Here is a 14,346-nt window from a genome sequence, read left to right on the forward strand (position 1 = left end):
ATCGGGGTGAGTACGGTGTCAAAGCTTAGAAATTAGCGAGGGAGGGGAGCCAAAGGGAGGAGAGAGGTGTCCCAGCTCTATTCTGCATCTCCCTTTCCTTCCAGTCGCCTTTCCAAGGCTGACGATGACCCTGGAGAATCTCCCGCACTTGAGGGGTAATCTGCCCTCCCGAATCCCTGCCTTTGTCTCCCCGACCCGGGGTCCCTCTTGCCGCTAAGGAAATTCTTACCCCCGAGGGGTTTTTGTTGTTGTTTTTTTTTTTTTTTTCCTATAAGGGCCCTCACCTTGGACCACAGGCTTGGGCAGAGAAGCAAAACGGGCAGAGAAAGTCATAGGGAGGGAACGGAGAAAAGACGTTTATTGTAAAGGACACGTTTTGATCAACTACCAGATGAGTGCTGAAAACTGCACTGGGTACACAAAAAGAAACAACTTTCAGAGGGAGAAAGAAAAGATAAAACCGAAGACTAAGAAGAAAGGGGAAAAAGGTAGGGATGCGCGCCAGCAAGGTTCTGGAGGAGTCAATTTTCCTGGCAGCAGCCAAAGTGAGCTACTCAACTCAAACTCGACTTATCCTGGGCAAGAGCGCCCTCGCGTTGCTGCTCCCAGCGCAGCGCCCCGCTGCACCCTCTGCGGGAATCGGTGCGGCAGGGTCCCGGGATCCACCGTCCTCCCCAGCTGCCGCGCCGGCGTCGCGGCCCCAGCTCAGTAGCCTGTTACTTCTCTACATTTGTAGGAAGGGGCGGGGGGCACGAGAAAACAAGCCGCCGGGCTCCTGCCCTACGACTTGGAGCCCCTCTATGGTGTCACCTCTGCAACTTCACCCAGGAATCCCTGAGGCGTGGGAAAAGCCAATAGGACATCACAGCAAAGCCCCCAAATTCTCTCCGGGCGGAGCCAACCTGCGTCTGGCGCGAGCCCGCAGACACTCTGGGACAGCCAGGCTCTCGAGCATACATCGCTTTCTCCTAAGTGCGCATTAAGAATCAATTATTTGCCTGAGATTTCCAAAGCCGGGAACTGAGATATTCCCAGCAGGGACGAAGACAAGCCCAGAACGGTGGTGCTCATTTCCCTAGTCTTTCCAAGAGCCAGGGAAGTCTCCCACACCCGTCAGGCGCCGCACTCGACTTGGAGCAGGCCGGCTAAATTTCATGGGGACTCTCGCCCCGACCCAGGCCAAAGACTTGGAGATGTAGGGCCAGCTCTGGGGGATATTGGAAGTGTTAGTCTGAAATAGGGGGAATGAAATGTTTATTTAAAAAAAAAAAGAAGACGATGATGATGATCAAAAGGAAGAAAGAAGGAACTTCAGAGAGGTAAGTTCTTGACTTTGGAGCAAAGAGATTTATCTCAAGCCGGGAGAGCAAATAATCCACATTTGAACGTTAAAAAAAGTCCTGTATTTCCTTGCAACACCCGTAAGACTCAGAAATTTCCATAAAATGAATTACATTACACTTTCGGGTCTATTTCACTCTCCCACCACCTTGTCCATATAGATTTGTCTTGTTTTCTATTTCCCTTTGCCCTAAGGATGTACCATGATTTCTGTCAACGTGGAAAAATAACACATTCTTTCATCTACGTCTGTTGGTAGCCCACTCGCTAGGAACATTTTCCAAGAAAAGAGAGACACAAACCCAGGAACCCAAAAAGTCGCGGTTCAAAACTGTCAAAAGCAGTCGGACACACTCCCCACCTCACCCAGTACCCTCGGAAAGGCACTTTCACTTACCGATCTTGGGGTAAGAGCTCTCCCAATTCTTTGGTCTTTTCCCGCTGCATCCTTCAGACAACCTCAGGCAGAGCCTTGGGTGGAGGGGAAAAAAAAAAAAAACAAAGAGAAATCGGGAGGGAGAAAAGAGACAAAACACAACACTACATTTTATATTTGTCAGCCCTGAAGCCTCTTGGCCTACATCCTCAGGACAAGAGGAAAGTGTCAGTTTGGGGGACAAAAAGTAAGAGGTGGATTTTTTTTTTTTTTTTTTTTTTTTTTAACTACTGGTGGTTGGGAGTGGGGAGTGAGGGGTCCTGGAAGGAGGGTTGGGAATGATGATTGGGATGAAGAAAAGAAAGCTTTTTTTTTTTTTTTTTTCTTTCTTTCTTTCTCTCTTAAGGGCACAAATGAACATTGAGAACGAAGTACTAATTGAAAGATCTTTAGCGCCTTTTAACTCTTACAGGTAGGTAGCTCTTAGGAAGAATGTAGATGTGTGTGCGTGAAAGAGAGAATCTAGATGACCCTATTCTTTCCACATCTCCAGGATCTGGCCTCAAGTAAAAACATAAAAAGGGGGCAACTTTAATTCAAATTTCACCTACCGTGCTTGTTGGATTGGATGCGCAGATTTTCATGTTGGAGAGTTCCATCTGTCTGGCAGAAGCTGAAGTGGTGTTGGGGGCAGGTTATCTGGTGAAGTAGGAATGTACAGGAACCCCGCCCTCTAGGCACAGTTACACAACCCCAGCAACCCCTCTCAGCCAGCTTTAAAACCTCTAATGATCTTCACCTTCACCCTTTGTTAGCCTAATTCTCCAACAGGATTTTAGTCTCAAACACAACTTTAACTAATCATAAAATTAATTTCTCAAAAGCAAATTATTTCAATGCATGCAAATTCCTCAACAATGATGTAGAAAACACACTTCATACCACGCTTTAGAGTCCTAAATATATGAATTTATCCACCTATTTGAGTGAAGTATGTAACAAATTAAATATATATTAAAATCAATACACTGCAAAACACATTTTTTGCCTCTCTGTCCTTGATTTGATGCCAGTCAGAAACCACATGAAGGCTACCATCATCACATGGATACTTGTGTTAAGTATTGTTAGTTCTAGACTTTATGTTCATTCGATGCCCAATTTTATAACATATTAGGAAGAAACATAGTTGGAAAAATTCCTTCACTGCTCTAGTTTACATTACTTTCTCAGTGTTTTATATATTAATAGTTTTTTGTTAACTTTATACCAGATAAATTCAAGTAAAACACTTTAAACCTAAATGAACTATATTTGGAGATTTCAAGTTTTAAGCTGTGGTCATTTTCAGTTTGAAAATCTCAAAAAAGACAATTGCTATTTCATTAAAACTAATTACAAGTTTGAAAGAAAATAATCTTCAAAAAGTTTTGAAGTATTTTTCTGGCATGAGTTAATTTCAACTGCCAAAAATTGGTGACAAACAACACATTATGCAAAAATGTATAAATGCCATGCCAGACTGTCATGTGTGAGTTTTGTTGTTTGTTTGTTTGTTTGTTTTAGAAGATACCTTGAGGAATGATAGGATAATCAAGGTAAATGAAATGTTCACATTAGGCTTCAGGAGGCCTTCACTTTTTTCCTCTGGATACCCCCCTTCTAGAATGTCTAATAACCACATTTCTAATCATATCCATCGTATATGTAATTTGGACATGTGTCCAAACACAACTTCTACTTCAGTACTTAGTTTTAGGAATGCAAAGAAATGAATTTTACCCTTGACTTCAGAATACTAAGTTTGCCATTGAAATTCAATTTCTATCATCCAAATAAACACATAATCACAAATAAGTATAGGTATTTAATTTGACCAGAAGAAAAATACCCATGGATAAAATCTCCTATATCTCTTTATCTCAGTACAAGAGTTTGACTTTCTTTTAACTTTGGAAGGCAAAATACTGTATTTCCTCTCTGGTAGCACATTCTCATTCCACAAATAAAATCCATGGCAAAAGCAAACAATAAATCATCACCTTTTTTCCAGCTTAAACACATGCCTTTCTTGGAGCTATTTTGGTTCCCAATTGTGTAATGGGGATTTCCTTTGCCTAAGATCAGCATTTGTACTCTTTTTAACCAGTCATAAATTTGGCTTTTAAAACAATAATTTGTGAAATTTTCTTTTCTGCTTCATTCTAAAGAACTGTTAAATTTCAGGAAACAGATCTCAAATGAATCTGTTTTCATGCTAAGAAAATAAAATCATATTCAGTCTGCTTAAAAGAGATTAAACTACTTGGTCTATTTTTTTGCCCATTCCCCATTTTTGTATATTTGGTTCCAGCTCTTTTTAAATTTTCCTGGCACCTCGAGCTTGCTCCTTTGCTCTTCCCCCACCTCATTCCACAACCCACACTCAAATTTTCCAATATTAACTATTCTACATTGCAAATCCACTTCAGTCAATTTGCTTGTCCCCAAAGCTTTTTTCTTTTTTTCTTTTTTTTTTCCCCCTCAGAGCAACTCTCTGTTTGCTGATAACATCTTAGGGACAGATTATTTTTCATTGGACCCATTGTAAGAAGCAGCCAGCTTATTGCATTACTGAAGAACACATTTCAGACTATACAACTATAACAAATGAACAACTTGTCCTCCATAGATTCTCCACAGGATCCAATTAGTTACTGAAACTTTTACTCAGGTTTTCTAATTTTTTTTTTTGAATTATAGCATTTGGGCTTCCTGAAACAATTTTTAAAATGTTTTCATTTTGTTTCATATATATGCATATATGCATAACATATGCATATTGCAAGTTAAAACAAAATTATGATTCAGTGTAAGCAAAAGGAACAAATCTCTAGATTAAATTATACAGACATTTAAAAGAGAATCAAATAAATACCTCCATGTTGTAAAAATAGGGGGAAAAGAAGAGAGGTTTTACTTCTGAATATCTAGAATTTTAAATTGTTATAATTTAAAATTAAAATATCAACATTGATCTGCAAGTCATTACAACAGGTGATCACTTCAGCAAAATCTATTGCAACTTCAGCACATCTTTATTAGAACTCTTTCATTGTGGGTAAACAGCCACAAAAATAAATGCTGACTTAGAAAGTATAAATACAAATATTTAAACAAAAATGTTTGCAGCATTCATAGCGCAAATTGTACCTGAACTGAAGGGCTCTGTGTGTCTATATATATTACATATGTGTTCATTATTCACTTCTATCTAACCATATACATATATTTATTTATAATTTGCCAAGTGCTATAAACAAGATACCTGAAACAAAATATATAAAAAGCATTCTATTAACTGTTTTAAAATAAACACAGAGTAAACAGCTATGCACATAAAATTAAATATCTCTTTTTGCTGTATATCCACAAAAACTTAAAGATATTAGCTGAAAAAGCCTATAGTTTGTTTAAAGCTAGTGTTTATTTAATAGCCTGCTCCTGGTAAAATTTGCCCACAAGGGGGAAAAATACTATTTTCATTTTTAGATTCTCAGTTCAAATTAAAGGAGCAGTTTAAATTTTAATTTGGCTGAAAAAGCCTTTGAATTCCCTATAAATTGAGTGGTCTTTCAAAAATTAGCTCTACTTAATAAAGAGACAAAAGTATCAAGATATATATGAATTTAGCCTATTTTTTTATTTCTGTGTGTTCATAGTAAACATTTTTGTAAGTGACAAACACGGGCATATGACCACAGTATCACAATCAAGAAATTTTAAGACAACATTAACAATCACTCAAATTTATGCGGCATTTGCGCAACACAGGTTACATATTTGCAAGGTTTACCTATAAGTACAATAGGTATTAACATTTCACTACATTTAGAAAAAATAAAAGTGACCTGTTAGTGACCACATACATCAAAATATACACAACACAAACTGAAGGCAATCATTAATTTTGTCCCCTTCCGATTCAATTGAATGGGCAGTGTTGCCAACTGAAACAACTTTCCTTTTTTGTTTGTTTGTTTTAATACTTAGTATACCAAGTGCATTTTCTAGAATCCAATCTTTGGTCTAAAAGTAAACAAAAGAAAAAAAACAGTTCTTTAACGAAAAGGACAAAACAATAAATGGCCAAAATAATTTTCTTGGGCACCTTTACTACGAATGCTTCTTAAATACAAATTACAGTTTAACATTTTAAAACTCTCCCCATAATTTAGGTTGTTCTCAAGGTCTGCGTCGACCAGATAAATCCATGATAACTTATAATACTGCACACATGGAAATCTGGCGGCTCTTAGAGATAGACTTGTCAGGTTTGAGTGAAATGGCAAAGCAGTCACTATTTAGATACATATTCTACTATAATTTTGACTTCCAAACCTTATATTCTACAATGTATTCTCCCCACATTGCACCTCGCTGACACTCCACACCTTGTTAGAATAATAAACAACCCTAGAGACTGAACAAACGTACAGAAATGAGGGGGGGGGGCTTAATAAAAAATACCTGGACTTATTTTTAATTATCATTTACAATGCAAATGTGTGTAAAACGTTCACTTACAGTCTGGTCCCAGGGATGTTAATGTATTAAAGGGTTGGAAGAAGACCCCTGATTTTGATGTGTGAAATAATCAGACAGTCCCCCGGACAGTCCCGTCGTAAAACTTGGCAAAGAGGGTCTTAAAGACTCACAGGGCAGGGTCGAGGGGGCCTGCGGCGACGTGGAGGAGGACGCAGCCCTGGCGCTCATGGACGTGCTGCTCTGCGAAGTCATTGACGGGTGCGGGACGTGGGGGAAAAAGTAACTGGTCTGGCCCGCAAGCAGGTTGACGGAGCAGGGGTTGAGGGAGTAGGTCCCGGAGCAGGGCACCGACAGGCCGCAGGGCACCGAGGCGGCGAGCGCGGCGGCCGTGAGGTGGTGCGTGGCGTACGGGATCTCCCCGTTGACCAGCCGGTCCACACTCAGGCCGTTGGCTGTGGAGAAGGAGTGGTTGTTGCCCAGCGAGTTCTGAGTCAACACGGAGCTGTAGGGCATGGGGTGGCTGGGGTAGGCAGACGTGGTGCCATTGTAACTCAAAGTGCTGCTGGCGCGGGGGTGGTGCAGAGACAGGAAGGGCGACATGGGCCAGTAGAGGGAGCCGGCGCGGTCCATGAAGGTGAGGCCCGTGGAGGTGAGGCGCGCCCCGCGTTTGAAGGCCAGCTTGGCCCGCGACGTGGTGGAGCGGCGCCGCAGCTTGCCCGTGGTGCCGCCAATGAACACGTCGTCGCTGGACGGGTCCAGCATCCAGTAGTTGCCCTTGCCCGGGTCGTCGTAGTGGCGCGGCACCTTCACAAAGCACTTGTTGAGGGACAGGTTGTGACGGATGGAGTTCTGCCAGCCCTGCTTGTTCTCGCGGTAGTAGGGGAAGTTCTTCATGATGAACTCGTAGATGCCATTGAGCGTGAGCCGCTTCTCCGGGCTCTGCCGGATGGCCATCATGATCAGCGCGTTGTAGCTGAACGGTGGCTTCTCGTACTTGCCGTTCTTCTTCTCGCCCTCCTTGCCCCCCTCCCCGTCCTTGCCGCCCTCGCCCGCCCCCTTCTTCTCCTCCCCCCCAGCGCCGGCGCCCTTCTCCTTCTCGTCCGGCCCGACGGGCGCCAGCTCCCCCGGCCCGCCGCCCGGCTCGCCCTTGCCGCCCAACCCGTCCGCTTTGGCCCCGTCCAGGGCGGCGGCCGGCGGCGGCGGCGGCGGCGGGAGCAACAGCTGTTGGGGGCCCTTGTCGTCGTCGGCGGCGGTCGGGGCGCCCCGCGCCTGGGGGGGCTGCGGTGCCGGGGGTGGCGGTGGCGGCTGCTGCTGCTGCTGGGGTGGCGGCGGCGGTTGCGGGGCGGGCGGCGGAGGGTGGTGGTGATGGTGGTGGTGGTGATGGTGGTGCTGGGGGTGGTGGCTGTTGTGGTGGCCGTGGCTCGCGTGGTGGTTGTCGTTCTGGACCGCCTCGGGTACCAGGCTGTTGATGCTGAACGAGGACTTGGGGATCATTTTCACCTCTTTCCTATCTCCCATGTCCAGCATCACCCAGTCGTCGAGGGGAAACGGCGGCGGCGGCGGCGGCGCGGGAGCCGAGCAGCGGCGCGGCGGGCGGCGGTGACCGGTGAGTGCCGAGCGGAGCGCGGGGGGCGCGGGCGGCAGCGGCGGCACTGAGCGCTCCGGCAGCAGCGCAGTTGGACCGCAGGCTTGGGCGCTGGCAAGTCATGTAGCAAAAGCAGCAACCACCCCTCAGGAATTAGGAAAAAAAAAACGGGGGGGAAAAGAAAAAAAGAAAGAGAAAAAAGAAACAACCACCGCCCCGGGGGTGAAGCTCCCTAGCTCCCAACTCTACTTCTCGGTCTCCCCCCCACCCCCCGCTCCCCCCCCCTGCTGCTTCCTCCTCCTCCTCCTCCTCTCGCAGCAGCAGTCACAGCAGCAGCAGCAGCAGCAGCCCAAAGGGGGGGAGAGCCGGGCGGCGGGCGGGCGCGTCCCGGAGCGGCCGCGGCGAGGCTGGGGAGACAGCGATCGAGGCGGCTATAGCCACAATTAATTTTCCGAGCTACAGGCGCATACTAGGGCTGTAAAAAAATTTTTGGTTTAACCTTTCCTACCGCTGGGCCAATCAGAGCCGACGGCGTGCAGGAGCGTCTCTCTCACAGTCGACCAATCGGCGGGGCCGGGTCCACCCACCCCCGCCCCGCCCGCCGGCTCCCGCCCCCTCGGGCGCTCGCCTCCCCCTCTCTACGGGCCTCGGACCTTGCGGCCGTGCGGAGCCGCGTAGGGATACGCCGGCGGGAGCACGCTGTGCCGCAGCCCCGCTCCGCGCCCCCTCCACCCCCTCCACCCCGCCGGCTCTGATCAACCGAAATCCCTCTCCTAGGGCAAATATCTCACATTTCCGGCTTCCTTCTCCTTGTCTTGGGTCATTTTCGTTTGAGCGTCAATATTTGTCCTTATTGATTAAAGTTTGTATCCAATTTTATTTTTAAACGTGGGGGTGGTGGCGGTGGAGGGAAGAGTGGGAGCGCAGGGAGAGGATGCTAGGAGAGGGCTGGAAATGGAGGAGGAAGAAGCGAGGCACTACTTTTTCCGAGTCGGCCCTGCAGGCCTGGGTCTAGCATTTCTGAGCCGTAGGAAAATTGTGTCCCTTTTAAGTAATCTTCTGCCGAAGGTTCGGATCTGGGGGTGGGGTGGGGTGGGGTGAAGGCCCACCCTGGTGGTGGAAGGATGTCCTCTACGTTGTGGGAGGAGGGCAGGGGACAGGTTTGGGAGTGGTGGGATAAGGAGGAGGAATTGGGCCGGCGAGCGCGAGGCCAAACCGGGGTTACTTACTCGTTTCCTGCGGCCCGAGCAGCGGCGAGCTCGGGGCTTCGGTGCCGCGGGGAAGCCGGGCCTGGGGGCTCCGGGTGCTGTGGCGGCGGGCAGGGGCTGCTCAGTGGTGGGCGCCTCTGATGGCCTTCCGAAATGAGAGGTGCCCAGAGAGAACACAGTACCAAACAGTCTTGAAATAAATCAGGTAACACATGCTCTGTACGTGTGTCTCTTCTTTCACCTTCTCTCTTACTCCAGACCTTCCCTCACGCGCGGGGTGACTCTGCTGTCGCTTTCTCCTCGCCGCTCCAGCTTCTCTTCAGCTTCTAATCAGAACTGGAAGCTGGTAGCCGCGAGTGAGCACCCTGGAAATATTTTCATTTTGTTTGTTGACATTGGAAGGGAAATAAGTGGGAGTCTATTTCTTTCCGGGTTTTTTAAAAAAAAAATCCTATTTCTCAAATGCTTTTATTTTGTAAGGACCTCAGTCCTGAAATATCAGTATGCAGAACCCAGCCCTTACCCACCCTGAATGCTGCTAAATGGCATGTAAGAGGCCTTGGGAACGTGGATCGAACATTCCCAGCTTCTGGGGCTTTGGGACTGGAAAGGTTTGAAGGTTCAAGTGAGCGGCAAGATTGTGATTCTGGGGCTTTAAAAGGATCCCGTGGCCAGGGGCAGGGCTAAGGCCCAGCATTTCCCAGGGATTGGAATTTAGTACGGAGCACACTGATCAAAGGCTGTTTCATTCCACATGGGCAGGAAACATACCACATTTTACGGAGGATGTAGTCTGAGAGAAGAGGGAGGTGGAGGAGTATAAATAAAAAGCACCTTTCCCCCTATAGTAAGGTAAATAATTATAAAATGTAAGCATCTCTTCACTTTGATAAACTCAGAATTAAATAATCTGTCAGATTTAGTATTAAAACAGTGGAAGGAAGAGTGCCTATATGTGATGAAAGTTAAATTCTAATATAAAAAATGCACTAGAAGAATACTCAGAAAATAAAGGGTTATTTTCACTCCCTCCCCCCACTTCTAAGAAAGGAAGAGAGAAACTTTGGAGGGAATCACAACAGACAATTACAAATGGCATTGAATTTTAAATTTTCTTCTATAAGGAACTCCTTAAAGGAAACTTGAATATTGGACTAACTTCAAATAGCCCTACACGATATGTATTTCCTATATCTACTTATCTCCTTACTTTAATCAAACAAACTATTTGCGTGTGGAAAACTCAAGGGTTCCAGTCATCAGCATTGATAATGATATGTCCCCAAGTGTTCAATTCTAAGCTTGGGATTTCTCAAAGCCCGGTGAGCTAATGGGCTTTGCCAACCGGCTGAAGAGATCCGTGGGCCTTCCTCCTTCTGTTCACTTCTCCTCCTACCACTCTTCTCCCCTTTTCAGGCCGGTTCTTCCTACTTTTCCTCAACTCCTCTTTCCTCCCTCCTCCCCTCTTTCTCCCTCCTTCCCCCTTCACTTCCCCACCCCTTCCCCTCCCTCCATTCCTCTCCCTCTTTCCATTCCTCCACCTACTCCTCCCCATTTCTCCCCCCACAGCCCCCCTTCTCACCACCACTTATAATGGCACACAGGGCTCCCTCTGAGGTGGACGGCCCGGTACGTTTTCGTAGTCGGTCTAGCGTGAAATGATTCGGTGTAACCGGATTCTTGGGAAAGGACAGGTTACGTAAACATTTACTGATGTGGAGTAACTATACTATTTGTACTCTGATATGCAGGAAGGAAAGTGTTGATTAACACAGAAGAAAAAAAAAGCGAAATTAGCTGATTGCATGCTCATAAGTGCAAGCTGTCATTGAACTGCTTTTAAAATAGACACAGCTGGGTGTTTGTGTTGAAAAATTTCTTGTGTTTTTGCTAATACTGAAATAAGCATGATTTTGTATACCAAACATTTTCAGATCATTAAAATTTGTAATCTGTGCTGGTTTTAAACACAAAGAAAAGAAACAGAATCATTTCGATGTAAAATTTGCTGATATTATATTAACTCAATCAGGTCTGTACAAATTGTGCATTGTGCCTCCTAAAATCTGTTTGATCAATTTAATACACAAAGTGCCAAACGTGGGTATTGTTTGTTAACATTGGACATTTTATTCAAATCTGAGCTCAGCAGCAAACTGGAGGAGCATTCCTTGAATACAACACCAGCTCTGACTGATGAATTTTTAATGTTTTAAGGTGTTTCTTGGGTCAATGCTGAGTGTGCATTGCTTTGTAATCCTGAATAAAATTTTAGCAGGTGAAAATGAGTTTATTTTTCCTGTATGCTTTCAAGTAGTAAAAACTGGGGTTTGCTGATGAAAGCTGCAATACTCTGATTTTATATGCCAAGAGCTTGTATTGACTGGGAAAACGTTTTGCATGCAAACTAAGAATGTGTTATATTATTTTAAGGATTGCATGAATACAAGTCTCTCAAAGTATGAAATTTTATAGGAATGAATAGAATATGCTGTAAAATAATATTAATAATCTATTCCCCTAATGCAAAGGTTATTTGCAATTTTCAAGGAAATGAGTTTGAATGCCTTTTAATGATTTTAATTGCACTTTATGATAGGAAGATATATGATATGTAGATTTCATATATGTATATAAAATATGTGTGTGCATATATGTGTGTGTGTGTATATATGTATGTATGTATATATATATATATATATATATATATATATATATATGGCTTGTTCAAGAAAACATGCACTGTTTACTCAATAGCCTAAGGTTGTATCAGAGAAGGCTTCTTTTTAGAACTGCTAACAGCCGAAATAGAGGGGGAAGGGTTTTTGGACAGAGTATTGTGCAAGTTGAAAGTCCCTTGATGGGGCTTTGTGTATCTTACTTGGCCAATTTGGGTGCAAATTGGATTTGAAGGCCTGCCCACATCCACCTCGGGCCTCTTCCCTCAACACATAAAGCCATATTTTCAGCCCTCTTACTCTCTGATTACCTTCAGAAGACAGAGGGCATTGGTTATTTCAGAATGAAAACAAATTCTCCATCGTTATAATTTTTTTTTTCATAATCAGTTTAACCTTAATCTCTTGCACACACAAATCTACAAATGTGCATAAAAAAATCAGAAATCAGAGTGAACATACTTTTCTGGGATGTATAGTGATAAACTTCTCTGCCTCCAGGCTTTAGAATAATACCCCCTCCCCCAAAGAATATAGACCTTAGAAAGAGTGAGCAGTTCCAATGGAAGGATTACTTAGGATATGAATTATTCTTTCTCCCATTTTAATTCTCCACCGCATAATTCATCTAAGGAGGGAGCAGTACATTTGGTTTCTGCATCTGGCGGTGTCACATTGTTTTCCTTAGAACCTATTTCTCTCTTTCAGTTTGTTTTGCTTCTTTTCACCTGAGGGTAAAAAGGGTGGGCTATATTTAACATCCACCCTGCTGTCCATCCCTGGGCAGGAGTCCCTGGAGTGTGCCCAGCACCAAACTCTAGCTAAAACTCTCTTACTGAATCATGCCCAGGGAGTTTCTGACCTGGTGATGTTTGGGAGCCAGCAGATCCCAGGCAGAGACGTCCAGGTATTTCCAGAGATTCTGTAAGGAGTGAGGTCTGCCCTCGCTAGAGCCAACTTGTCTGTAATCTCTTTCTAACAGCAGGTAATAGTGCTAACATTTAGTGATTAGAAGTTACTCTTTAGCGTGTTGTATCCTTGTTCTGTGGGTTTTGGTTACAGGTTATACGATTAGGTTTGCGAGAACAGTAGTGAACTAAACTTCCCAGTAAGAGGTCTTCACACCAGGGAAGTGCTACTTTTCTGCAGCAGCCCTGCCTCGTCACTCATTAGGAAGCTGCAGGTTGTCAGCCACTGCTCTCAGCGCGCGCGCACCCTTAACGTTCTCGGGTGCGCGCACATGTGCGCGGCGCGCGCGCGCGCGCACACACACACACACACACACACACACACCACTAAAACTAAATTAAGAAGCCGATGATTAAGACAAACGTCTACTAGGCCTGTCATTTCAGCATCCTTCCATCATAACATTGTGGCACCGGCAATTTTGCTTGAGAACCTCGAGAAAAAAAAAATCTATGGGAGAGCCTCCTGTTTGAGAGTGGAAATGTTTAACTTGTATAAACTAGGGAACCACTTTGGAAGCAAGAAAGTCCAAAGGAGGTTGAGGAGAAGGAGGGAGAGGAGAGGAGGAGGAAGGTCATCGGAACACAAACCCCTTGGATTCTCCAGGCAAGTCTCTCTGACACTGCCAAGAGTTCCTCTGAAGCCAAGTCCACGTGCATCCAAAGGAAGAGTCCAGAAATTTTCAGCAAAATATGCACAAAAGAGGCTTTGTACCAACATTAGCCAAAGTAGAGCAAGGCTCAGAGAAATTCATGACAAAATATTACCACCTGAAGACAAAAGACCCTTTAGCCTCTCCAGACAACTTCTTAGTAGAATACTCTGCACATCTCTTGTAAATAGAAAATGCCCACTACCCTTTTACTTGTTTCCCCATATATTTGCCAGTAGCTCGGGTCCTTAGAGGTAGACAATTTGCAGAAGTTGAGACTTTGATAGTGTGAACATAGGCCTATTCCACTTATAGATTTATCCAATTGGCAAAATGGTCCCATATCACCTGGACAAGTGTGCCCTGAAAGGCCAATTTCTATTTTTTCTCTAGTTGCCCAAGGAAATAGTACAGTCCATCCTTCAAGGGGGACACAGAAAGCTCAAGAGAAAGACCCAGTTGGAAAGATGGTCCTGAACTAGAATGGAAGCTAAGGCTCATGTTTCTAGTTGAACACTTTCTTTCTGAAAAAGAATGTGAGACTTGGAAAAGTCAGCATACAACACTATGCTGTATGCTGTCAGTGGGGGCACTAAGAGAAAAAGAGGAGGAGGAGGAGGAGGAGGAGGAGGAAGAGGAGGAGGAGATAACTTCATAAACACCTATCAGGCTGAAACAAAGGGTACAGGCCTTAAAATGCGGAGTTCCTAAGAGCCAGAACTCCTAAATATCCCATCTCTGTTCTTAATTGGTTGAAAGTTCAATGTGATTTCCAGTAGGAGCCTGAACCATCTACTTTGAGCATCAAAGTTCCCTCTGTTTTGAAGCATGCTTCCAAATGGTCCCCCAAAGTACAATTGTGAGAGGAAAGATGGAGTGTGGCTCAGTTGCAACTCTTGGGCAACTTGGAACTAACTGACTCTCAACACTTAAATGTACACTGGAAATCGGGGAACATCCCAAAGTCCATACATGAGGTTGTAGGAAATGCTTACCTACACTGTAAGTCT

General features: G+C 44.8%; 1 protein-coding gene across 1 annotated transcript; it reads right to left on the reverse strand.

Annotated features, from left to right (window-relative positions):
* Nucleotides 1-5,282: 5,282 nt before the first annotated feature.
* FOXG1 (forkhead box G1) lies at nt 5,283-7,906 on the reverse strand. The gene has a single exon (XM_081290201.1). It carries the CDS (start codon nt 7,769-7,771, stop codon nt 6,302-6,304), a length of 1,470 nt encoding a protein of 489 aa, XP_081146327.1. The 5' UTR covers nt 7,772-7,906; the 3' UTR covers nt 5,283-6,301.
* Between the last annotated feature and the right edge of the window lie 6,440 nt (nt 7,907-14,346).

This window comes from Spermophilus citellus, assembly GCF_964194105.1.
Source record: "Spermophilus citellus genome assembly, chromosome: 4".
NCBI lineage: Eukaryota > Metazoa > Chordata > Mammalia > Rodentia > Sciuridae > Spermophilus > Spermophilus citellus.

What these genes read in the sequence shown, in the direction of transcription:
- FOXG1 (XM_081290201.1), bottom strand. Translation starts at nt 7,771, where the DNA reads ATGCTGGACATGGGAGATAGGAAAGAGGTGAAAATGATCCCCAAGTCC.